Genomic DNA, 26,405 nt, shown 5'->3' with positions numbered 1-26,405 from the left:
CCCGACTGCGGCCTCGGGTGTGAACTGCCCTGGACGCGCCCACGTGCACAGCTGGTAGCTCTGAAGCTTACCTGTCCTGACCACCTTTCCCGCACCTGCCTCCCATAGCCTTCCCTGCGGCCGCTCCGGTCAGAAGTCATGGCATTGTGTCCTGTCTTCCTTCCTCGCCTCCACGTCCTCCCAACCCACGGCTTCCGTCTGCTCTCCCTTCAGAACACGTGCAAAGCGTGGACGCTTCTCACACCTGCCTTCACCGTGCCCTGCAGGTTCTCTCACTGGCGCATTGTGCTGGCGCTTCCCGCTCCCCCCCGTTCTGTCCCAGTCCTGTCCCAGGGCTCTGCTCTCAACTCCACAGCCAGGGCTCCCTGCGAAATTGGAGTCTGAGTGCGTCACGCCGCTGCCCAAAGCTCTCCAGGGCCTTCCCGACAAAGCTACGGGACCCCTACCTCTACCCCCAGCTTCAGGGAACGGTCCAGGCACAGTGGCCTGCCCCCGGGGCCATCTCAGGATCCCTGCCGATTCTGCCACATCCAATTCTCCGTTGCCGTGGGCCCTTCTGACCACCACCCTGGACCCCAGTCCCCTTTGGTGCTTTGCTTTTTCTTACGGTGTTCACTTCCTTCTAGCACTGTGTGTAATTCATTGACATATTTTGGTTATTGGTGTCTAAGTGCCCCCACCTCCTACCCCAGGGTAAGCTTTCCACGAAGGCGGGACTTGGTTTTGTTTGTTGGTCTATCCCAAGTGCCTGTAGAGATGCCAGGGGTGGCATCGGTGCCTGCTAGATACTCGTGGAGCGGACCCATGGGATTAGCCTGGCCGGACTAGAACTCCCACGTGGTGTGTGCACGGCTCCCTTTCTGGAGGCTCGGGGTCTTGCTGTTGACATGACCTTGCTGGACAGCAAGCAGCCTCAGTCCCATGGCCCAGCCCTGGTGGTGCTGAGTCCTCGCTGCCCGGTGCTGGCTTGGCCGAGGGGCCCTGCTTGAAGCCGCGGGCTGGCTTGTGTCGTTGCCTTGGCCCCACAGGCCTGCCCGGAGACGTCCTCGTGGCGTGGGCGGGTCTCGGAGGCTCGGATGGGCGCCCTGTGCCTTTGCCTGTCTGGAGCGAGCCCGGGCAGCTCGCGTGGCCAAGCCTGGAGCAGGTGTGGTCACGGAGGGAGGGACGAACCGGGACCGTGGGCCATTCTGTGTGACCCCCGCACGTTCGCACGTGCAGCCTTCGCAGAGCCCTGTTATCTGCAAAGGCACAGAGCCATCTTCCGACGGACGGTTCCTGCGTTCCGCATACTTCCAGAAGGACTGTTTGCACTTGATGCTTTTAGTGCCGTCGAGGAGCTAACGTCGCGTCAGAGTCCTTGTTACTCCGCATCACGTAGAGAGAGAGGGCTGCGTGGTCGGTGATTCCCTGTGGCTCGTGGGCTACTCTGACGGCCTGACACTAACAGTGAAACTCCCTCTAGGGTTGACTCCTCGAGGGCTCGTCCTGGGCACCCTTCTGGGGAAGGCGCTGTATTTGAGGCTGAGCCCGGACGACCGAGCAGCTGCGGTGTGTGCCGGGAATAAAATCTTTATGCTGGATACCGAGGTGGGTGCCGCGTCTGCCGGCGGGGCCTCCCTGGGGCCCTGCCCGCCTCTCATCGACAGTATTTTCACGTGGGCGTATTTTCGTCAGGAGGTTAGGGAAAGCGAGGGAAAACACGTGTTTGTCTTGCGCTGGGAAAAAGCCCCCTGAACCAGCTACTGCTGTTTCAGGCCAGTTAGGAAACCTGTGCACGGAATCCGGCTATCAGGGTGCTGAGTGAGGGCGCTCGGTCCGACCTCGTTTCTCTCATTTCCTCCTCCTCTGCAGACCTCTCAAAGCCCTCACAGAGTGCCGCTTTCGTTGGTCTCTTTTACAAAACTTGCTTTCTTCGGGAGCTGGATGTTTCTCACTTATCTCTTCACTGGGATGGGTGTAAGGGACCGTGTCTCCCCTTCCTCTTGGTGACTTCAAGTCTCGCATCTGATTCTGAAATGGGAGCCCTGGAGGGTCAGCCAGGTGTAAGAGAGCAGGGGTGGGGAGGGGGGGGGTCGAAGGAGGCCTCTTGTTTCCTCAGGGTTAGTCTGCCAGAGACTTTGGGAACAGATCATCCAAGGCCTGGTGTTGTGTCTTGGCTGCTCTTTGCCAAATGAGTGCAGTTAACAAAGCTCTTAGCCTATGAAGAATGTTTTTGCCACATCCACTTAAAAAACGCTAGGTTATGGAGAACGTTAGGCATGAAATCTTACTCGAGGATCAGCTGATGGCGGGCTTTCTGTGTGCTAGGCAGTTTGGGGCCCAGAGTGTCCATTTCCGCATTCAAGTGGTTTTTGGCCAAATTGTGAAATTGAGGCTCCCACAAAGGGCTAGTGTTGTCGGTGAAGTCACAGGTGAGGGGACGTGTCTTAGGGTTCAGAATGGCTTTGGGGGTTGTTCGGCGACGCGGGGCTCACCGCCCCTGTGGGACGAGCCAGGAGGGCAGAGGGCCCTGTCCGTCCCGGAAGCAGAGATGCGGGACCGGAGTCAGGTGTCAACCCCGCGGGCGAGCAGGGAGGTGGCGCGTGTTGGCTCCACCGGCCGGCCCACACTGCCCTCTCCCTTCCTTAGCGGCCCATACGAGGTGAGTGCGGGCTGCCCACGAACCTGGGGTGTGGTAGCACCGTTCCCCGAGCACTAGGGAGGGCCCGGTTTGTGAGACTTGCTCTGAGAGACTTTAAACGAGTGCGAGCACTTAAACTAACGTAAGCCACGACCATAAGTACTGAGAGGAAACGGGGTGTTCTTTGGGACGGTGTCGTGTTACGGAAGTTGGCGGCAGCAGGAATGCGTGTGTCCTCCCGTCCGATCTGGAGGTGAGCCTGTTCTTGTGCACATCGCTACCTCGCCTTTTGTTTTGGCCCGTCTGGTGACGAGAGGCAGAAGTGGCCGTGCCGCACAGGGGTCTCTGGTCGCTCTGGGAACGTCTTCTCGGTGTAAGTGCTTGCTTGTTGGTCAAGTCGCTGTGTGGATACGGCTGCGTGTGTGCTCCCCGCATGTGTGTGCGGGGACATGATCTTGTCTGACCGGATGCTGTAGGGGTTGAAGAGCAGCCCTGACCCCAGGTGCCCGGAGTCCCAGGTGAACAGCACCGGCACCCCTCGGCCGTGCTATGTGATTCCGGCTTGTGACGCTGTCTTCTGGGGCTGCCTGGTTGTAACAGGCTTCAGGGGCTTAGGAGGAAGGCTAGCTTGGTGGTAGCATGAACACGCTGTCCTGTTATCTCAAGACGCCGTCCCCACCCCTGCAGGGCTGTTCTGGGAAGTCCTGGCACCGGAGGGTGGCTTCAGGGCAGCCCACGGTGTAGATGGGAAGGTGCGAGAGCCCGGCCTTCCTGCTGCCTGGCTCTGTTCTGGATCGGCCCGTTAGCCTTGTCTCTAAACTTGCCGTGCACATGGCCCCGGGAGGCCTCTGCTTCCTTCCCTCTCAGCTCAGCCATCTGAGTTTGAACTTGTAGGTTTACATACAAGCACTTTTCACATTTGGAAAAGGGAATTGTGTAGACTTTAACAGAAACCATTTTCTGTGAGATGTATGTAACTTCTTAACAAGAGTTACCAGAACATTCAGTTACTGATCTTCCTTCACAAACTCTCCCAGAGCCGGTCTACACTAGCTGTGCTGGAGGGTCACCGGGGCCCCGTGACTGCAGCTGAGTTCTGTCCATGGCAAACACATATCATCATTTCAGTGTCTGAAGACAGAAGCTTTAAGGTAAGGGCATGGGCACCGGGATACTTCAGATGCTTTCTAGAAGGACTTTCTGGTTTGTGGTCCCTGCACATACACTCTTGTGTCGGCCAGGAGTGTCCCAACGTCCCCAGCTGGGCTTGGGTTACCTGCGGGCCCCTCCTCCTCAAATCCAGGGCCTTCGGGAGCTAGAACATCAAATTTACTTCCGTGTTACTTCCTAAGGGCCCAGAGCAGAAGAAGCATCTTCCGGTAGCAGAGGATTCAGTCAGAACTAAACTGAGGTTGAGAAAGAAAGAACTTAAAAAAAATTTTTTTAACGTTTTATTTATTTTTGAGACAGAGACAGAGCATGGACAGGGGAGGGGCAGAGAGAGAGGGAGACACGGAATCCGAAACAGGCTCCAGGCTCCGAGCTGTCAGCACAGAGCCCGATGCGGGGCTCGAACCCATGGACCGCGAGATCATGACCTGAGCCGAAGTCGGCTGCCCAACCGACTGAGCCACCCAGGCGCCCCAAGAAGGAAAGAACTTAAAATGCCAGCTAAGCTCCCATCAGTCTCCGAGCCGGCCGGTATTAGGTCTGTTATCTTATTGACCAAGTGAGGACTTCTCCATGGTGACTGGAAGAAAAGTTGAGGGTAATTTATGCACATCTGCAGAGTGACAGAGGAGAGAGACGGAAAATACTTCTGTTCTCTTCTGGAAGTTTCTGCCCCGTAGAATTGGCCTCACGGGTGCTGTTTCCCGTGCTGTGAGCAGGCCGGCTGGGCTCAGCCCCAGTCCTTCCAGCTGCTGGTGATGGATGAGCGGTGCTGTGCCTCACTTTTCCTGTCTTTAAGATGGACATGAGGGTGCCCATTGTCTCATGGGGGCTCGGAGAATGGGAGCTGATGTTTGGAGAGCACTGGAGGGTGCCCGAAAAAATAAACGTGTACTTTTAGTCAGGGTACCAATTACTGTGGCCTTCACACCTCTTCTTGGCAACGTCTCCAGCCTCGTCTTGGGTCTTCCCAAACCCACAGATTGTTATTTCTGGAAATGCTAGCTTTCCCCCTGTGATTCTGACACCTTTCATGGTGTTGCTACGGTTTTGTTGTTTATGTGCCTGTTTTATTACTATTCTCTCCTTTAGGTAACCATTCACGTGAATTAATTTGTAATTGAGCAGAAGCATTAGTCCATGCTGTGTTAAATGGCAGGATTGGACCTCCTCTAAAAAACAAGTGTCTTTCCAAAGGTCTGGGACCATCACGCGGGATCACCACTGTACAGCTCAGCAGTGCTAACAGGTGACCGGACCTGCGGACGGATGTTCTGTCGGCGGGCCGCGTGCCGCTCTGTAGGCGGGTCGCGCCCCATCCAGGGTCTCCGTGCCCCTCACGAGCAGCTGTGTCGCACCCGTCTACACAGCGTTAGGATTCACTTCACGGGCACATTTCCCGAAGTTTTTAACTTAAAATTGAGCATTTGTGTGCTTTCTGGAAGCGTCATCCAGTGAGGCCTCTGCAGGAGGCATCTGCCCCACGGGCCGGGCGTGTGGTCGGGCAGAGTTTGCACGGTCCTGCGCTGCAGGCCATCCTGTGCCCTCCTCACACTGTCTGTGCACCGGTGGGTCCCCGGCATGCGTCGGCAGGTCCCTGCAGAGCGTGCCGTCCTGGCCTGCGGTGCCCTCTGCCTCCCTCCGCCTCCAGGGCTGCTGTCCCAGCACCCTGAGCGTCTCCTACTTCACATGGGGGAAGGGGCAGAGAACTAACAGAAGATGGTCCCTTTCTTGGGATGAGTCCTGTGGAAACAGCTTAACCAACGTGCAGGTGCCTTGTGATCTGGTGCAGTTTCTGCTATATTTACCAAAGGATTCAGCATTCTTCCCGGTGCCACTCATCCGTGTGTGGAACAGAATGTTTTAACAACTTGAATACGTTTGTCAATCACAGGGACAAAGCACATTTCTTAGAATTATGTTGGAATTCTTTTCCTGAAATTAATTATGTGGAATTATTTGACTGTCAAGAAAATAATTACAAACTTGATTTTGCATATTGTTTATAGTTTATGTAGGGCATACAATGGTTAAAAATTTTTTCTTAACATTTATTTATTTTTGAGAGACAGAGAGACAGAGCACGAGTGGGGGAGGGGCAGAGAGAGAGGGAGACACAGAATCTGAAGCAGCTCCAGGCTCCGAGCTGTCAGCACAGAGCCCGACGTGGGGCTTGAACTCACGGACAGCGACATCATGACCTGAGCGGAAGTCGGATGCTCAACCGACTGAGCTATCCAGGGGCCCCGGGCATACGATGTTTTTAAATGTCCCATTTATTTTAATTCTCCTTCTGAATTCTTGACAGTTTAGATTCAGAATAAGTTTTAAATTAAATGTCACATGCTAGGCAACAATTTAAACAGTAGGCATCATTTAATTGCCGTTTTCCTGACTAGACCCACGATTTTATTCCTGTTGCAAGTTTAATGCCTATTGGGCACTAGTGCTGTTGATGGTGTGGGTGTGGGGCTGCCTGGCATCGGTCGTGTGGGAGAGCTTTGAACAGACTGGTCCGTTGGCTCCGACCTGGACTGGAAGCTTCCCCCGCCCCCCCCCCCCCCCAGCCTTTTTCTGGTGGGCGGTGTCGCTACTTCCCTCACACACGTTCTCAGAACGTGTCTGCACTTAAGGTTTTTATTTGCTGGTGAAGAAGTTATTTCAGGATAGTTCAGACTTGACTAAAAATATGTGTAAGTAAAACCTGGATAGCTTTCAGTTTAAATATTTACAGCTCAATTTTTACGTATTCCCACTGTAGCCTCCCCGCTCCTGAGTCTCCTCGTGGATGAAAAGAGCAAGCAGTTGGTGGCGGGATGTGCAGACGGGCAGGTGAGGGGACCGCAGGCTGGAATCTCAGTTGCAAACGTGACGGTGACCGCACGAGCGTCTGCAGAGAGGTCTCTGCTCCGACGCGCGCGTGTGTTCTTTCTGGTTTGAAGACACCGTTGACCCCAGCAGCTGAGCTGTTCCTTCTGGGGCCGTGGCATCGTGTGGGGCTCACTCGCACGCACCCACAGCCTGTGAAGAGCCAGCTTTATGGAGCTTGAAAAATTGGAAGATACTTGATTTTTTTCAGAATTTAGTTTCTCAGGTGAGCCATTCAGGTGTGCTTCCCCAAGTATGGATTCTGTTCTCTTCTTACACAGTTGCTGTGGAGAAAATTTGGGCAGGATACTGTATTAGGAAATAACCAAACACCCCCATTCAGGCACTTCCGGTCAGCGCACGTGTGGGGCTCCCCACGCCAGGCAGTCCTCCACCACGCTGGCTGGACGGCCTGCAGTTTAACTCCGTTCTGACACTGTCTATGTGGAGACCCCACAGGTTGAGGGCTCAGTCCGTGAGACTCCACCCCCCTTCAGATGCCAGTCACAGGTGGTAGGTCCCCGGCTACTCGAAGTTTCTGCCCAAACTGCCTGCAAATTGGAGGTTCCCACGCCCCCGCTTGGGGTTCGACTAATTTGCTAGAGAGCCTTGCAGAACTCGGGAAGCATTTACTTACGGGTTCACCCGTCTATTAAAGGGTGTGATGGAGAACACAGACAGCAGCCAGATGGGGGGGTGTAGATGGCGAGGGGGGGAGGGTCCCGCGTGTAGAGCTGGGGGTGGGGTCAGCCTCCCAGTGTGGATGGGGTCACCAGCCTGGAAGCTGGGTGTAACGGAGGCTCGTCAAGTAGGTGCGATCGATTAACTCATTGCCCGCTGGTGATTGAACCCAACCCAACCTCCAGGTCAGGGGCGGGACCGAAAGCTGCCAGCCTCTCATCACCTGTGGCTCCCCTGGCCACCTGATCCTGCCACCCCCCCCCCTTGGGGCTTTCCAGCAGTCACCTCCTTAACGCAACCAGACACCTTTGTCCTTCTCTTCACTTGGGAAATTCCGAGGGTTTTAAAGGAGCTCTGTGTCAGGAACAGGAAGTCCACATACATGGATTTCTTAGTTATAACTCACAGTATCACGGGTGTATTTTTGGAAACGAGGAAATTTTATCTTTCTTTTTGACAAAGGTGACTGCTGTCACCCGTGTCTTTTTGCCGGGTGACACGTGGATGTATTCGCACCTGTGTGTCCGTGCCCTTCGGCTCCGAGAGACTGGCGTGGACCGTGGGGGTCAGAGCACATCGCCCTCCTGGGCGGAGTGTTGTGAGTCAGAGGGGGCGTCCGCACCCAAGTCGGGGGGCCGAAGAAGCGCCCGGAGGCTCCGCTGTGGAGGGAAGAGGGGTCCAAGCCGCCTCTGAGGCCACGTGCAGTGTGTCTCCCTCTCTTGACCCGTCTTTCTCCTTGGGCTCGAGCCACGCCCACCTGTGATGACGGGCTTCCGTGTGTGCGCGCGTGTGTGCGTGTGTGTGCGCGTGTGTGCGCCTGCTCTGCTTTCTCAGCTTTGGGTCTTCAGTTTGCTTGAAAGACATCATTATCGTTGTGTGACCCGAGTTGACCTGAAGAAGAAGAGAGAGACTTTCTCCAGGAGGGTCGAGTCCAGGTTGTGCAGCCTGCCAGGTAGTGCCACTCAGACCCCACCCCCCACCCCGCCCCATGGGGTTCCCGCCCTGGTGCTCTCCAAGCTGATCAGCCTGCGAGGGTCCTGGGTTAGGGGAGGGGGCCGGAGAGGGGGCGGGCGGGGACAAGTGGAGCGTCTGACCTCAGAGCTCCACCAGCACCAGGCAGATCTTGTGAGGGAGGATGGGGTGGGCCAGTCACCCCATCCTGTGTGCCGGGCGCTGCGGTCCGGTGACCAGGAGAGCGTGTGTTCCCCGGCCCAAGGCAGCGGCTTCCTGGCTGCTGTGGGTTGTCATGGTGCTGAGGGTCCAGGGTGGACAGACCTACCTCCCAGAGCTGTTCCATGCCGAGCTGACTGAGCAGACTGGTGCCCTGCGTGTCCCCATCCCCCCCCCCCACCCCGGCCCCCCCCTGCGTCCCCTCCCCCCCCCCCCCCCCCGCTGCGTGACCCCATAACCTCCTGGGCCTCCCCTGTACTCCCCTGTCCCTCATCCCCTCCCCCTGGGACGCCCCTGTGCGTCCCCATCCCCTTGGGCTGGCACAGTCCCTTTGCTCTGCACTATTCTCCCTCTGCCCACGGTTGGTTCTGATGTGGGAAACAAAGGCAGAAAGACGTGATAAAGTTGAATTTCCTTATACCCTGAAGCCCACTGACAAGATACTTGAGGCCGGCAGAGGAAAATGTTTCTCAGGGAACTCCCTTTGTCTTCATGTTAGCGCTTTGCTAGAGGGAAGAACCGCCTTAGCCTGACAATAGCCAGGCCTCCAGGATCTTAAGTGTCTACTTTAGCAGACGCAAGTCCTTCTGGGGACTCCCCTAGTCTTTACCTCCCCCAGCTCCCAAGTGCATAACCTGTCACTCCTCGGGACCCCGGTGCAGCCCTTCCTGCCCTCCGGTCCTGTCCCCGTGCGTGCTTTAATAAAACCGTCCTGTTGCACGGAAGAAGTCTCAAGAATTCTTTCTTGGCCGTTGGCCCTGGACCCCCACCCCCACTCCAAACCTCATCAGCCCCTACCTGGCCACACCTCCCTTCCTCACCCTCTGCTCTCGTACCTACCACAGTGTCACAACGGGAGTGGATGGTCTGCTGGGAGAGCTGTGGACTTTCCTCCTCAGTCCAGCCTGGGACTCCTGTGGGGCACAGGCAGTGCACTGACTCTCCTGTCACAGCGAGTTCGGCTTTTCCCTGCTGCCCCCAAGTCTCTCACCATTCTTCCTGCTCTTTGGTGTAGCTTGTGTCTCCCCTCCCCTCCCCTGGCCTTCCCGAAGGTCAGAAATTACCTTTATTCAGTGGACCTGCTTTCTTCCTAATGCTTTAAATCTTGGTTTTCATGACTTCTTGTGTGAAGGCCCATTTATTAGCAGGTAAACCTGATCCTGCCGTAAGAACAGGGTTAAACTCTAGGTGTGCCTGACACTCCACGTTCCTTCTTTACAGGCCTCACGTATGGGGTCTGCTCTGTATTTATAACCTTGTTCTTTACCTCGTGTAAGTCTGAGGGCTTTCCTTCACTCGTGACCTGATTACTCTAGCCCACGTGTATTTCCATCAACATCCCGTGGTGCCAACTGTTTGCCTTTAACTCGACTGATCATTTTAATCTCATAGCTCAGATTATCAATAGTTCTGTTCTTAGAGGAGAATCGGCGTCCCCGTGCACACGGCCTGGAGAAAGGAGAGGACATGGAAGGAAGCCTGCCTGTCCTGTCCCTGGCTCCCTGTGACCTTTCGCTCCTGCTCAGTTCTGAGTGTGGATGGTGAGTATGATGAACTTGGCCAGTGCCATGTGAAGAAAACTTTACTAAATTAGGTTCATTTTTGAAGAATGATTAAACTAAAACCAAATTATTTTTGTCTGTTAGAATAATAGTAACTGAAGTGTTTTTAGGACTGCATACTTCGAGTCTTAAAGTTGGTAAACTTGGTCAATTATTTCTAAGTCTATTTAATAAAAGAAATATTAATTTTAATTTCACTCACCAAAATCTAGGCAGATCTTTAAAAAAAATATTTCTAATGTTTATTCATTTTGGGGAGACAGAGTGGGGGAGGGCAGCGAGAGAGGGAGACACAGAATCTGAAGCAGGCTCCAGGCTCTGAGCTGTCAGCACAGAGCCCGACGCGGGGCTCAAACCTACGAAGCGTGGGATCATGACCTGGGCCAAAGTCGGACGCCCAACCGACTGAGCCCTCTAGGCGTCCCTAGGTGGGTCTTGACTGCATAATAAGGTAAAGGAGGATATAATCGTGACTCCCCCTAAACTTCCCCCATCTGTCTGTATATCAGACACTTAAGAATGTATCATGATGGCTTTTACTGAGTGTGGAAAGGTCTAGGGACAACAGGGCCTCTGGTGTCCCTGGACAAGGGGGGTGCTCCCCTGGACGGGGAGCTGGCCGTGCTGTAGGGCCAAGTGTCCGCACAGGTGCCAGGCTGGGTGGGAACACACATCTGGCCTGTGCTTTGGTCAGGGCCAGGCCTTCCGTCCCTGGGGTGCACATGGGGTCGCAGGGACCCACCTGCCTGGCCGCCTTCTGGACGGCCGCGGGTGTGTGCGGGCCTGAGAATGAGCCCAGAGTGAGAAAGAGACAGTCCTAGCGCCGTGTGAGGCTCCAGGGGACCGAGTGGCAGGCGGGAGAGAGGGCGTGGAGAGTCCTTCAGAGTCCAAGTCTGGCATAGCCAGAGGAGGCCTATTGGCCCTTTGTTAATGTTGACCCTGTTTGCACATCGATGGAAGAGGAGGCAGAGCTGTGGTCGGTATCTCCTGAGCTCTGCCACGGTGGTCTGTTCCCTGTTAGCGGGGCTCCTCATCTCCAGACGCCACCTGGCAGGACGCAGGTGCCACGTGGCCGCCTCGAAGGGATGGACGTGGCACCGGCTGCCACCTTGAGCTCGGAAGAAGTGATAGCCTTGCAGATGACAGTCGAGTTGCGGTCAGGTCGTGGCCATCTCGTCTTCACTGGACAGTGGGTTTCCAGGAAACCCGAGACCGTTGAACGAACACCAGCCTGATCGAGTGCGTTTCTGGGTCATAAATGCTGAGAGCCGGCTGCCTGCTCAGTGGCAGCTGTGGGACGGAAGCCTGAGGGGTGAGACCGCCACGTCGTTCTCTCTTTTTCTTTGAAAATCAGCCTGCCTTCCGAGAGTGCCCCGTGCCTGTGGGTTGGAAGCTCCGCTGGCTTACTCATACTTAACTTGGCGAACTTCGAATTGGAAGGCGTTTTACGTTACAAGGGTAAGGTGAAAGTTCAGGTCACCTTTGATCTAAATTTCATGTAACTCCTATTCATGTTTTCCTCTGCCACGGGAGGGTGACACCTTCAGCGTGGAAAGTCTGGTCACCAGAACGTGCAGACGAGGCGTGTTCGCCATGCGTCGGGCCGCGGGCAGCCTCTGGGCCCCAAGGCCAGGCTGTTGGCTCACCCCGACCTCCGGGTGGGTCTCCCTTCCCTTGGTCCGCGGTGCCCCTGTCTTCTGTGCGCAGGGCTCCGAGGGACACTTCTCCTCGGGGCTGCCCCGCCTGTCCCGAACTTATACCAAGGGCTTTCGAGTCCACGCTGTCCATATTTCCTGCTGACAACTTGACGCCGTGACTGGACAGCCCCCCAGCTTGTCCGACTCCACGGTCTGGACTGAGCTGGGGCGGCTCCCGTCTGTTCTCAGATTCTGCGACCTCCACGCCGGGAGTTGCCCTGCCAGTAATGTGGGTGTGACTCCTGACTCCGTCCCTCCTCCCTCCCCGAGCTTGCCCCCCCTCAGGAGCCTCCTGCAGGCACAGCCCATGTCACCTGTAAGAGCAGTCTCCCCACTTTCTCCTTTAAGGCCCCTGTGTTTTGGGGACAGAGTCCGAGTTCTTAGCCTGGCCCAGCCCAGCCTCCCTCCTCGTTGGAGGTCACTGCCCGTTTCGACCGTCACTTACTCGCAGACTTTGCTTGAACCCTCCTCCAAACCTCTGCTGACCTGAGCGCCTTCTTCTCCTGCCCCTGCTTGCCCTTGAGGGTTCACCGGAGCTCCTCTTAGATCCGGGTGTGTGTGTGTGTGTGTGTGTGTGTGTGTGCGCCCCCGGAATTGTGTTACCGGGGCTCGCCCCAGCTGCCCTCTGCCTTCTTCTCCGCCGGATTGAGCTGCCCCAGGGCAAGGGCTCTCGGGAGCGCACAGGCCCACGTGCGGTGGGGGCGCAGGCACGTGGGGTTCGTTCCCTCCACTTGCCCCGTAAACGTTGCTTGTTTGTCTCTCTTTGCTGGAAATTAAGATTTCAGGAGCCTCGGCATTCAGGTTGCCGGATCGTGCGCAATGATGAGCAAGGCCGGCGGGCAAAAGGTGAGACCTGAAACGTGCCGTCCTCAGACCCTGCCGAGTGCATCGGTACGCGTCCTTTCCTCCACATGGTGGAGTGTGACCTCGCGTGTGACGTTTGGCACGCAACAACCGCCCACATGACAGGAGCAGCCTTACCCTGTGTGGTTGGGGTCACGGGTGTGTGCTCACTGTTGACCGTGTGACAACTGTCCCGTGCAGGCCATCTGCTTACTGACATCCATGTTTGGCTGTCAGATCGCCGTGTTGGAAATCCGTCTCGCGGCTCTGATGCGGTCTCAGCAAGATCTCGGCGCCGGAAGGAGCCTGTCGGTGCTGCCTCGGTAGGGTCTTCTCCGGTAGGATTTCCGCATGCGGCTTTCCCCGCTCAGGAGTTTACGTTCCTGTCGATTCTAAGAATTAAAAGTAAAGTTTAGTGAACTCCCAACTCTCCTGACCTGTTCGAAAGAAATTCTTGCTCATGGCATTGCTTCGGTCTTGTTTAAAAGTAAATGATTCATACTTAATTTTCAGTGTAAAAATATTTTATTTCAGGATAGAATGTAAATTATAAAAGAGCCATTTTTTTAAAAATAGTAAAGATTATTTCTTAGAAGAAGAGGAATAAGCTTGATCGTTTCCAAATATCGCACATCCGTATCTACATGAGTTAATCCCTTGTGATGTCCTGACAACGTGCGTTTTGTGAGTTTGTTCTCCTGGCGATTTGTCTGCCCAGTGGCTGTGTCCTGTCCACGTCTCCGCTGCACTTCAGAATTGCTGAGGAGCACAGGACCCCACCGGCGCCTCAGCGACGGTCCGGTTAGTACCCCCTGCTCTGGGACGTGGCGCAACGACCTGCTCTGTGGATTCGTGTTTGTCCGCGTGAAAATTCGGCGTTTCCTCTGTCCATCGCTGCTTCGTTTCTCTGCCTCTCACGTATTTTTTACATGCTCTTTGTGGTAGGGAATGTGCTAGATGTTTTGTTTTCCTGAATCGGGTATCATTCATAGGAATTCAAAAACAAGTGCTCTAGGGGCGCCTGGGGGGCTCAGTCGGTTAAGCGTCTGACTTGGGCTCAGGTCATGATCACACGGTCCGGGAGTTCGAGCCCCACGTCGGGCTCTGTGCTGACAGCTCGGAGCCTGGAGCCTGCTTCGGATTCTGTGTCTCCCTCTCTCTCTGCCCCTCCCCTGCTCATGCTCTGTCTGTCTCTCTCTCTCTCTCTCTCTCTCTCTCTCAAAAATAAATAAAAACACTAAAAAAAAAAATTAAAAAAACCAAATGCGCTACCAGCCAGAACATACATGTGGATGCCCAGTTATTGATCACGGGACTGATTTTTTCTTGTCTCTCTTTGCTGAAGATTGTAAAGCCATTGCCAAGCATCACGTCGTTCTACCCCTGCAGACTTGAGTACGCGTTTCTAAAACACAGACGTGTGCTTAGTGGCCGTGATGCCATTATCAAAACCAACAGCGATTCTTTCGTGTCCTTTATTAGCCAGCCCACATAAGTTATTCCCGATTGTCTCAAAAATCTTTCTCATTGTATTATTATAAGCAGAAAACAAATCCGCATGTTGCTTTTTACAAAGAAATAATTTTAAAGTTCTGTTTTAAGATGCCAGACTTCATTACGTATTCCATTTATTTTCATTGTTGAGAATCACTGACAGTGATTCTTTTTTCCCTTTCGTTGACCAACCCGGAGTCCTAATCAGTATGGTTAAGCCTTTTATTGACCTAATTACAAAACAATAGAGGTGCTCAGTCTGCTTGTATCTCCATCTTTGATGAGGGACCCCAGCTCCTGGAGGGGGCACGACTGCAGGTGCAGGTGCCCTCCTGCTAGGTCGTCCAGGCTCTGGCTCTGGAAGGGCGGGGGGCGGTGCTGTCATTACACCCGTGTCCCGCCGCCCCCTCCCTTGTCCACGAGACCTTCTGAAGGCCTCCACTGTTCTTAACTGTGTTGCTCTGTGGCCCCCCCAGCCCCACCCAGCCGAGTCCCTCTGGGGAAGGAGTGCACGGACTGTCGCCCTCATACCTCCCCTCCCGCGTGGTCACTGCAGGCCGGGTCCCCTCCTTCGGGATCTGGGATCCCCTCTGCTGGGTTTCTGAGCCGCGGCCTCCTGTTCTGGCTTTGTCCCTCCCTCAGTCTGAATACCGAGCCCTGTGTCGCTTCAGGAGTAGAAGTCAGTCCATCCTTCAATGGCGGCCTCCTCAGAGAAGTTTAAATTCCTATGTAGTTATGTTAGTGAAAACTGAAAGTCTTTCCTAGGTATATGTTACGGCTTTATACTTAATTGGTGTGGTAAAAGTTGTTTTTCATGTTCTTTTTAAAAACATTTTGGGGCGCCTGGGTGGCGCAGTCGGTTAAGCGTCCGACTTCAGCCAGGTCACGATCTCGCGGTCTGTGAGTTCGAGCCCCGAGTCAGGCTCTGGGCTGATGGCTCGGAGCCTGGAGCCTGTTTCCGATTCTGTGTCTCCCTCTCTCTCTGCCCCTCCCCCATTCATGCTCTGTCTCTCTCTGTCCCAAAAAATAAATTAAAAAAAAAAAAAAAGTTGAAAAAAAAAATTAAAAACATTTTAAAAACAGAAAACGTTCTGTTCATTTATTTCTTCTTATATTTTTTATTGTGGTAGAATATCTATAATGTAAAATTTAACATTTTAACCATTAAAAATTTTTTTTTAATGTTTTATTTATTTTTGAGAGAGAGACAGTGTGAGCAGGGGAGGGACAGAGAGAGAGGGAGACAGAATCTGAAGCAGGCTCCAGGCTCTGAGCTGTCAGCATAGAGCCTGACATGGGGCTCGAACTCCTGAACCGTGAGATCTTGACCTGAGCTGTAGTCTCACAATTAACCGACTGAGCCACCCAGGCGCCCCACATTTTAACCATTTTTAAGTGTACAGCTCATTGGCATTAAGTGCCTTCATATTGTTGCATGATGTAAAGTCTTTTAAAATAATTTTATTAATACCAAAAATTATGTATATGTTTTTATTAAAATTAGTTGGAAAAAAGTTGTGACAGATATTAATTAAATTGCTAATTAGTTGGAATATTAGGTTGCTTAGATAATATTCCGAAATTCTAAATACATTTTTACTCAAAGAAAATTACTTAGACTGGATGAACTCTATGTTAAGTGGCCACTGATGCTCTGGTTTTTACCTCTAAGTGTGGCCAGTTATTTTCATCACCGCACATGTGACTTGACATGTCAAAGGCATAATCTTATGGCACCTCTGTATGGAACTCTGTTACGAAATGAGACACATAAATTCCTCTTTCTTTTTTTACCTCACTCATTTCTTTAGATTTTATTCTTGTTTTATTTAGATGTACCCTTAAAAATGTTTTTTTTTTTTTTCATTTTTTGCTAGTATGGATCATCTTATTCGGATGAGTCTATATGATATACCATGCTTCACAGCTAAGTGATGCGTAGAACAAAACCTTTGATAAGAACAGTCGTATAGACAGTAAGGCTTATTACGGAGATTATAATTTCTCTGTAACCAGGGACAGGTGCAATTTCAGACAGTTGATTTTTATGACAGTTTTATGTCTTGTTTAAAAAGTATTCATATGGAGAGTTAATGCAGTTGACCGATTTATAGTTGTGCTAGAATCTAAAAATTTGCATCCCTCTAGTTGCAAGAAGCATAATAGAAATAAACACATGCGATGAACTGATATATTTTAATACTTAAAGCATTTATTAAAATAATATGCCCTTACATATGAACTTTATTCTAGTACTTTTAAGACTTTTTCATAACCAAGTACCCAAATGCGTCTGTTATTTTATTATCTGATTTGGAAAATATTTTCCGTTTGCTTTGTTTTTCTCAGAGATTTTTTCTCCTTCACTTGACACTGAGGTGGAGAGAGGTTTTCTGGGTCCCCCCTGGGAGCAGTTGTATTTCCAGGCCTTCCCTGAGGTGCCTCGTCCCCCGGGTGGGGCTCTGCCTTTGGCGAGCCGGATGCTTTTTGGGTTCCTGGTCACGTGGGTGTCATTTTAGTGATTTGCTCACTCGCTTCACTTGGTTTTTGATGGGAATATGGTCCAGGTTATCAGGCTTGAAATAGTGCCAGATACAGAACTGAGTTTCTTTGTTAAAAAAAAAAAACAAAAAACAAAACTATTTTCAAAATAATGCAATACTGTGCAAGTACCCGTTTTTTCTAAAGCTACTTTATACTGTTGTACAGAGTATTCATATTGGATACCAAGTATTAAATGTTTGTAAAAATCAATAATTCTGGCAGAATTTTATTTTGCCTGAAAGGATTTGAGATTTGTAAATATTTGTGTTAAGTTCATGCAGTGTCAGAGTTTTTATCAGTTGGCGGTGCTGTGGAAAACTTAGTAGGATAAGAAATTTCGTTGCCACTGAGGTGCACAGGTGTAGTCATGGTTAAGTGCTTTATCTTTCTTACTGCTCTATCATGTGGTAAACGAGTACGTAAGAGAAATGTGAGCTGATCTAAGATCATTGCTGTTCTTGTTTGTAGAAAAGATCTATTTGTCACAGATTTATAGAGCGAGTTACTCCACGATGGCTGGTTTCTAGTGTGCCACGGACGGAATTTCACATAGACGGGTTCTGTGTGTGGCCTGTTTTATTACGACGTGAGCTGATATGTTAGTCTGCATGGTGTTTGGAACGTGTGCTATTGAGCATACTGCAATTCAGTGTCGTTTGAGGAATGAGAAAATGTTTTTTGTTGTTTTCTTATACTTGTAATACCCTTGATTTAACCTTCTTTGCTGGTATCGGTTGGTTTGGCATTGGGTGTGAAACCTCTTCGGTTTGTAGTGAATGGCCTCCTTCCATGCATGTGAACTTTTGTGTTCTCAAGGAACTTTTTTCTTGGCATGTTAAACATTTGCTACTTTTTTTCTATAATTTATTTATTTTTTTATAATTTAAGTCCAAATTAGCACATGGTGCAACAGTGATTTCAGGAGTAGATTCCTTAAGCCCTTCCCCATTTAGCCCACCCCTCCATCACACAACCCCTCCAGCACCCCTCTGTTCTCCATATTTTATGTTTTGCCTCCCCCTCTGTATTTATCTTATTTTTGCTTCCCTTCCCTTATGTTTGTTCATCTGTTTTGTATCTTAAAGTCCTCGTATGAGTGAAGTCATATGATATTTGTCTTTCTGTGATTAATTTCGCTTAGCATAATACCCTCTAGTTCCATCCACGTTGCTGCAAATGGCAAGATTTCATCCTCTCTCATCGCCGAGTAATACTCCATCGTATATATAAACTACATCTTCCTTATCCATTCATCCATTGATGGACATTTGGGCTCTTTCCATACTTTGGCTATTGTTGATAGTGCTGCTGTAAACACGGGGGTGCATGTGTCCCTTCGAAACATCACACCTGTGTCCCTTGGATAAGTACCTAGTAGTGCAATTGCTGGGTCGTAGGGTAGTTGTATTTTTAATTTTTTGAGGAACCTCCACACTGTTTTCCAGAGCGGCTGCGCCAGCTGGCATTCCCACCAACAATGCAAAAGAGATCCTCTTTCTCTGCATCCTCGCCAGCATCTGTTGTTGCCTGAGTTGCTAATGTTAGCCATTCTGCCAGGTGGTATCTCCTGGTGGTTTTGATTTGTGTTTCCCTGATGATGAGTGACGTTGAGCATTTTTTCATGTGTCGTTTGGCCATCCGGATGTCTTCTTTGGAGAAGTGTCTCTTCATGTCTTTTGCCCATTTCTTCACTGGATTATTTGTTTTCTGGGTGTGGCGTTTGATAAGTTTTTTATAGATTTTAGATACCCTTTATCTGATTAGTCATTTGCAGATATCTTCTCCCATTCTGTCGGTTGCCTTTTAGTTTTGCTGATGGTTTCCTTCGCTGTGCAGAAGCATTTAATTTTGTTGAGGTCCCAATAGTTCATTTCTGCTTTTGTTTCCCTTGCCTCTGGAGACGTGTTGAGTAAGAAGTTCCTGCAGCCAAGATCAGAGAGGTTTTTGCCTGCTTTCTCCTCAAGGATTTTGATGGCTTCCTGTCTTACATTTAGGTCTTTCGTCCATTTTGAGTTTATTTTTGTGTCTGGTATAAGAAAATGGTCCAGGTTCATTCTTCTGCATGTCACTGTCCAGTTTTCCCAACCCCGTTTGTTGAAGAGACTGTCTTTATTCCATTGGATATTCTTTCCTGCTTTGTCAAAGATTAGTTGGCCATATGTTTGTGGGTCCATTTCTGGTCTATTCTGTGCCATTGATCTGAGTGTCTGTTTTTGTGCCAGTAACATCTACTTTTTAAACTCGTTTCACACAGCGGTACGGAGCACCGTTCAGGACCAGCCTCTGGTTTTCCACAGCAAAGTGAGGTCATCTGGGTATGCGACCGCCCCACAGTGAGTAACTAGGCCTGGAGAGGCGGGAAAGATGTGTGTGGAGGGCCACCCCTGGGTGCAGGGCAGGGACACATGGACAGCAGTCAACACGAGGCCGCAGCAAGCCCCTCCTGTGTGCTCGCCATGTGCTCGCCTCTCGGGCGCGCTTTGGTCCTGATTGACGGCAGCGATGGTGCCTGGTGACCTTGTCAGGTGCCAGGACAGGGGCGGACCTGCCTGGGAGAGGGGGACGCAGGGATGGAGACCTGGCCGCCCGGGCTTTCTGGGAGCATTAGATGCAGTGTCTTCAGACCTGGTTTGGTGGGTTGGGGAGGGAGGGGGTCAATGATGACGAAATTGGGAACAACGTGGTATCTGGGGAGTTTCAAGTACAGCAGAGCCTCGAAATCCCCTTGTCCTTCTGGAATGCCGCATTTCTTGGAAGCGGACTTGGCTTTTCTGTGTGAAATGCACGTCGGCCTCTGACGTCTTCTCACCCCAAATCTTGATCTGTTCCGTGCTCTTCACATACTGAGCGGAACAGCCCTGGGGGCCCCACTCGGAACGCAGGTCAGGGCTTTGGGAGGCTCTCTGGGGTCACCCGTCCCCTGACCCGCTTATGCCATGCTCTCCTTCCCCCTCCCCCCTGGCCTCCGCGTCCATCCCTCTGCCTCAGGGCTCTCCATTGGCCCTTTCTTCCCCCTCATGTGCTTCCCTGAGGCTCACATGGGTGCTGCTTATGGGGCAGCCAGTCTTGCTTCTATCCAGGCTGCCTGGATAACATGCCCGCCTCTGCCGTGATTCCCTCTCAGCACTTGCCTGCTTTATTCTCTCTGGCACGGCTGGCTAGCATGACTTCGTGCTTTACTTATTATTTATTCTTTAAACCTCTGGTCCTGGCACAGCACTTGGCACTCAGACCCTCTCACAAAGTACTGATGGATGACGGATGGATGGATGGATGGATGGATGGATGGATGACGGATAGGTGGATGATAGATGGGTGGGTGGATGATGGATGGATTGGTAGGTGGATGGACGGATGGATTCTGGATCCTTGCCTCAACAAAATTGCACACTAGTTCATACACCGTGCCTGTGGGCACCAGCTGTAGTGTGATCTGCTGTGTTCAGTGTGGACTTCTGGGGTCCCTTATATTAAGGCACGTCTTGAGTTTTCTTTCCTGTGTGGGTGCCCAGGGGGAGGAAGAGGCCAGACCATGAACAGCCCTGAGCACCAACCCGGGAGTTTGAACTTTACGGGAAAAGTACAGCATGATGTTACAGTATTTTAAATGGGATCACCTTGTCAGGATATGCGGCACGGTGACCTGTCAGAGGCAGTGGGAGGGGCAGATGGAAGGAGGCGAGCCCAGCCCTGACCGTGTCCGCCTCCCTCCTGGCGTGCTTTCTGTGCTCTGGCAGCATTCTGGCTCCTTCTCACATGTTCCCTGCTGGCCCCCGCTCAGTGGCCTCTTACCCTTTGTTCTCTTTTCTCCCATCCTCAAGTGACTGGCATCCTCCCTCATCCGGGCCCCAGGGGACTTTCAGATCCTGCGGCAGTGCAGAGCCTCTGGCGGTGGCCCAGGGCCAGGCCACCCCCTCCTGCCCCTTGGTCTGATGGCTCCGGGCACGGCCCGAAGCTGAGCCTGCTACTGACACTGCAGGGCTTGGATGCAGGTGCGGGATGGGGGTGTGGCTGCCCCTCGTCTGTCCCCGGAGCTCAGCACCATGTGCCCCAGCATCTCTGGGAGCTTGTTTCTTCATCTTAAAAACCGTCTTAAAAACAGGTGCCTGTTCAGCCACCGCTAGCATTTAATCTAATTCTGTTCAAGAGAGAATTCAGTGTGACTTGCCAGTAATTTCACTTCTGTCTCTGAGTAGGTTTGCAAAATAATGTTCACAAGTGAAGTTTCGTTTCTGTTACGATTACATAAATTTATTCTCCAAAAGGAAACAATATCATAAGAATCATGTTTTGTATTCACTTTAAGGGGATTCTGACTTTGGGAGCAGTTTCTTGATTTATACATCTTTCACACACACCTCACAAAATGGGGCCAATAGATAATTTGCGGTGTGATCTTTACACAGAAATGGTTATCTTAGTGTTTTTCTAGTAGTCAACATTTATAAGTGAGTAGCTCAGTATTATCCAGAATTTTTATGTCCAAATATATTTTCAGCAGTGCAATAGCCAGTGTAGATATATAATTGAAACAATAGCTGTTACAATTAGAGTGAGTGAGTGTTTGCTTTATCACTAGTTGGGACACTGAAAGCATTTATATGTTTATATGTTCTGTATGTTTTGCTGCAAAATACAGGTCTCTTAAGAAGCTTGGAGCTGTCATCTTTGAGATGACGTAAGAGTTTTCTTTCCACAGCGTCACTATGTTTTCACCCAAGACCAACACCAGGAATAACGGCGACAGCCCTTCACGCCGCAGGAGCAGTCACAGGTGGTGCGTCACGATCTTGCCTTTCAAAGTAGACGTAGCATGATTTGGGGAGGCCCTTTAAATACTGTAAGTGAATTTGTTTCAAACAGGTGTCCAACCTTGGGAGTACCAGATGTGTACATGGCCCACGTATACACGGCGTGTGCACGTTATTCGTATATGTATGTCCTTTTACTCAGATTCAGTTCTTCCTTATTCATTTTTCAGACAGGCTGCTATTTTTACCGTCTTGACAACTTGGCAATATTTTTTTCTTCTTTCTTTAAATCCAAGTTAGTTAACATATAGTGTGATAATGGTTTCAGGGGTAGAACCCAGTGATTCATCACCTACACACGACACCCAGTGCGCATCCCAGCAAGTGCCCTCCTCAATGCCCGTCACCCACCTACACCATCCCCCCCCCCACCTCCCCTCCAGCAACCCTCAGTCTTCAGAGTCTCTCTTGCGGTTTGCCTCCCTCTCTGTATTTATCTTATTTTTCCTTCCCTTCCCCTATGTTCATCTGTTTTGTTTCTTAAATTCCACACGTGAGTGAAATCATGGTATTTGTCTCTTTCTGACGGACTCATTTTGCTGAACACGATACCCTCTAGTTCCATTCCTGTTTGCTGCAAATGGCAACACTTCCTTCTTTTTGATCGCTGAGTCATAACCCATCGTGTGTATACAAACCGCTTCTTTATCCATTTGTCAGTCAGTGGACATTTGGGCTCTTTCCATACTTAGGCTATTGTTGATAGCGCTGCTATAAACATTGGGGTGCCTGCGCCCCTCAAAACAGCATCCCTGTATTCCTTGGATAAATACCTAGTAGTGCAATTGCTGGGGCATAGGGTAGTTCTATTTTTAATTTTCGGAGGAACCTCCATACTGTTTTCCAGAGCGGCTGCGCCAGTTTGCATTCCCACCAACAATGCAAAAGAGATCCTCTTTCTCCGCATCCTCGCCAACCTCTGTTGTTGCCTGAGTTGCTAACGTGAGCCATTCTGCCAGGTGTCAGGTGGTATCTCCTGGTGGTTATGATTTGTGTTTCCCTGATGATGAGTGATGTGGAGCATCTTTTCATGTGTCGCTTGGCCATCTGGATGTCTTCTTTGGAGAAGTGTCTATTCATGTCTCTTGCCCATTTCTTCCCTGGATTATTTGTTTTTTGGGTGTTGAGTTTAATTTGTTTATCCTCTTGTGGATACTAACCCTTTACCACATATGTCATTTGCAAATATCTCCTCCCATTCCATCAGTTGCCTTTTAGTTTTGTTGAGAGTTTCCTTCTCTGTGCAGAAGCTTTTTATCTCGATGAGGTCCCAGTAGTGCATTTTTGCTTCTGTTTCCCTTGCCTCTAGAGGCAATAGTTACTTTTTGTTAAAATACTGTTTTAAGAAAGTGTTGTAGCCAGTGATGGATCATTCTTGATAAGTTTCTTGCTTAATAATTGGACAGAAAAATTTGATCAGTTTATGGGCTCCAGGTGAATTTTGAATGGCCGGCGATGAGCTCACTGACAGGGACGCGCTTCTCGTGGGACGCACCGCTGCCCACGATGTGCGGACCGTGGCCAACCTGCCGATCCCCAGGCCCCACGTGCCTAGATGGGAAGGTGTTTGGGGGACCTCTAGGACCTGGATTCCCTCATTTGGATGGAGACTATGGCTGGTGGTATCAAATCATCACCCACTCCAGTCTACAGCCCGTCTACACCCACACGGGGATGGAGACTATGGACGACGGGAGTGAAGTGTCACTGACTCCAGTCTGCAGCCCGTCTGTACTTGAGCAGTCACTTGCCAGATGCTGGTTTTGCCCACGTGTTGTGACGTTTTTCTTAAGCCCCGTTGCTCTTCCTGCCCGTCTGTGCTGCTCCTGTATCAGTGGGTCAGCGACGGTGGGGATGTGCCCGCAGCAGGTGCCCTCGGACCCTGGGACAGCTGTCTGTGGTTGAGTATAGAATGCAGCAGGAAAGAGCCCTGCTCAACTCTGATCTTTCTGGTGGCTTTTTCCTATGAGAGCCCAGCTCTCCAGACAGAGTCAGCTGTCTCTGCTGCAATTCCAGCCCCAGGGGGCATTGCATTGAGGGGTTTCCGGAGACCCCAAACAACGTCCTGGGCACAGGCAAGTGTTTCTCAGGGAGAGGCTCCTCTGAACACCCACCAAATTTCCCTTTGAAGGGACGGTGCTGCCTGGCTGGGGGCGGGCCCGCAAGCCCGTCTTCCCAGCTTTTACTGCATTAGAGACATGAGTAAATGTGTCTAACTTGTCTTCCGTAACTTTCAGCTTTTACAGCAACCTGTCTTCAGATCATAGCTACTTTCCTTTCTGCCCTGTGCAGTGTGCCTGGAACTTTCCACGTCCCCCTAACCTGTGGCAATGCTGCCTGACAGGTGGTTTTGTGCTCTGTTTACACTGGATTCTGGGACTGCGCTGGGAAGGACGTGGAGGCCACGTGGGTGCCAGTGAGGGGCCTGGCCTCCTGGGCCCTGGCCAGTCCCCAGGCCGCTGGGCCACCTACTGCTCAGAGGCTACCAGGCCAGCTGCTGAAAATGAACAACGGGGGGACTTTGCCTAAAGATCTGAATGCCTTCCGTGGGCCGTGCTGCCTTGCCCCCAGGCCCTGCGGGTTCCACGCCACCCAGCCTGCCCCTGCACAGGGCCCTGACCGTCGGTCCTTCTCCCCAAGTCCATGGTCTCTCACAGACTTCAGGTGTGATTATTTTCTGGGCAGATAGAAGCCATTTGCAGATTATCTGAGTAATTAGTGGATGGTCACCCACATGGAATCTGAAACTGGGAAGTGAAGTGTGTTTTCTCTTGCTAAGATGCTCTCATCTGGCCATCCCAGGGTCCCCTTCAGTTATGTGAAACAGGAGAAATCCTTGACATTTTGTACTTAAAATATGTGCATTATTTCATGGCTTTGAATGTGTTTCCGTACGTTCAAAGTCGACAGAATAAAATCGCACATCTGGATAGGAGAACCCTTTCTAGTTTATTTTTTTATTTCTAACCTCACTTTGAACTCTCTTGATTTTCATTTTCTCTCATGTTCCTTCAAGTAAGGAGTACCCTCTGGAGAGTTCTCCGCCAACCAGACTCCACAAGCAGCGTGTCCTTGCCCACGGGCCAGCCGCCGCGCTCTGTGTCCAGTTCTCGGGTACGCCGAGTCCGGGGGCCACCTTCACCGCGTGTGCGAGGGTCTCTTCCCTGCCGCTGCTTCCCTGGAAACGGAGTTCAAAGTCTTGGTTACTTGAAGTTGTCTGGCGTGCCGGGGTCTGGACGAAAGCCAGCGGCACCTGGAATGGGGGCGGTGGCCCTAGTGCCGGCCACTGCTGGGGTGCAGGAGCCTTGGGTAGGGGCTCCCCCCGCTCCCTCCACCGGCTCCTCTTGGGGGGCAGGGGCGGATGACCTCGGGGTCCCACGTCAGCTCCCTCCCTCCCTCCCTGATGGAGCCTCTCCGACCCCGCAGGTGCTTGTCTCTCAGGCACAGGAACAGGCAGCGCCCCTTCCAGACTGATCCTCCAGACCCTCAGCGTTTTTCCTGAGCAGGTTTGCAGAAGTGGGGAGCCGCTCTCGCCCAGGCGGCTCTCCTCTTTGAGGCCTTTTTTCAGAAGCACATGTCGTTTCCGAATTTACGTGGAGTCAGGGTGGGGAGAAGGCTTGTGTCTGGAGGCCAGGACCCGCCCCACCCGCCTCCACGACTGTTCCACCAGCCGTGCCCCTCAGGACTTTAATTCATTCCCACAGCTTATCGTTACTTACAGCTGTTTTTATATAATTCCAGCCAAAGCATATTTTGAGTAATTTTGGGAAATTAGGTAACGTACTCTCAGTAGTCAAGTATCTTTGTGGTCTTCAACGGGCTTGCTTGTGATTATATGATTCTATGAGACGATTAGAAATAAGGTAGGAGCCTCGGGTTTGAAAATTACAGGTGGGGGGGGGTTCTGTAATTTAGTTCTGTACTGTTTTAGGGATCTGTTTAAATAAGACTGCTTAGCTGAATAACGTGTATCTGAAAAAATCTGTTGATGGGAGGCAGGGCGCCCTGGGGATTAGGGTACTTTGGGTTCAGGTCCCAGCGCTGACTCTTGACTAGCCCTGCAGCCTGGGTGTGCCGCCTCAGCTCCTGCCTCTCGGGCTCTCTCTGAAGGAAGCCGGGGGGACGTCACCTGGTGGGCCCTCAAAGGGTGCTGGTGGCTGTTGAGCAGATGTTGTTTGCTGTAGATTCTCTCGCTACCTGGGAAACCCAGCCTCAAGCTAGCTACCAGTTCTGTTCTGTTCCCCTGTTGTGAGCGCGCCTCCAGTGAGCTGTGACTTTATAGGCACTTCTCTTACTCTTTTTATGCAGGAGATGGGCGGTGGCTGGCCTGTGGCTTAGCCAACCACTTGTCGCTGGTCTTCCGTGCTGATCTAACTGGGACACCTGCTGTCTTCTCAGGTACAGTGTGTGGGCTCCTTTGGTCCTGGGTGTCGGTTGCCACGTGCCCTTCCAATCCCTTCAAGATCAGAACAGAATAGAACTGAGGCCCTCGTGGAGGTTTAGCAAACTAGATCGGCCCCACCACGCTGGGGGGAGGGTGTGGCCGGGGCAGCGGGCACTTCTGGCACAGGTGCCCCGAGGCCAGAGAACAAAGCTTTTGCAAAGGTCCAGGGGAGGGAGTACAGTCAGATCTCGAGGACGTGTGACCGAAGCACGTTCGGAAGGTCAGGAGGGCTTGTACACAGACATTTTATAAACATAATGAGGCGAGTAGACTCGAAGTGAGGGCAGTGGTGTGGGAAGTCTCACTGTTTTAGTTTCCTGATAGGTTCCTGGTCCTGGAGCCCTGAGCTACCCCCCCACGCTTGCTTGGGCTCCTGGAGCCGCTCGCTTTAAGACTCACACTCAATACATGTTTTAGCAACAACAAAAACCCAAAAAGCAAATGCTGTCAGTCCAAGTGTTTCTGTGATGTAGATGGATGGGGTGCAGGCGTGGGGGGGGG

The 26,405-nt window shown here is 51.6% G+C and overlaps 1 protein-coding gene across 1 annotated transcript in view; it reads left to right on the top strand.

Moving 5' to 3' along the window:
* Window positions 1-26,405, top strand: part of WDR27 (WD repeat domain 27) — a 157,979-nt gene that overhangs the window by 12,214 nt on the left and 119,360 nt on the right. Inside the window, exons 3-14 of the mRNA XM_049654682.1 lie at window positions 6,552-6,622; window positions 8,174-8,291; window positions 9,930-10,050; window positions 11,426-11,529; window positions 12,547-12,614; window positions 12,813-12,934; window positions 13,330-13,412; window positions 18,904-18,982; window positions 21,349-21,426; window positions 24,477-24,811; window positions 24,967-25,039; window positions 25,743-25,858. Coding sequence (XP_049510639.1) covers window positions 6,552-6,622; window positions 8,174-8,291; window positions 9,930-10,050; window positions 11,426-11,529; window positions 12,547-12,614; window positions 12,813-12,934; window positions 13,330-13,412; window positions 18,904-18,982; window positions 21,349-21,426; window positions 24,477-24,811; window positions 24,967-25,039; window positions 25,743-25,858 — 1,368 coding nt within the window. The remainder of the gene's footprint in view (window positions 1-6,551; window positions 6,623-8,173; window positions 8,292-9,929; window positions 10,051-11,425; window positions 11,530-12,546; window positions 12,615-12,812; window positions 12,935-13,329; window positions 13,413-18,903; window positions 18,983-21,348; window positions 21,427-24,476; window positions 24,812-24,966; window positions 25,040-25,742; window positions 25,859-26,405) is intronic.

Source organism: Panthera uncia (assembly GCF_023721935.1).
Source record: "Panthera uncia isolate 11264 chromosome B2 unlocalized genomic scaffold, Puncia_PCG_1.0 HiC_scaffold_24, whole genome shotgun sequence".
Lineage (NCBI taxonomy): Eukaryota > Metazoa > Chordata > Mammalia > Carnivora > Felidae > Panthera > Panthera uncia.
This window is presented reverse-complemented; position numbering and strand designations above follow the sequence as displayed.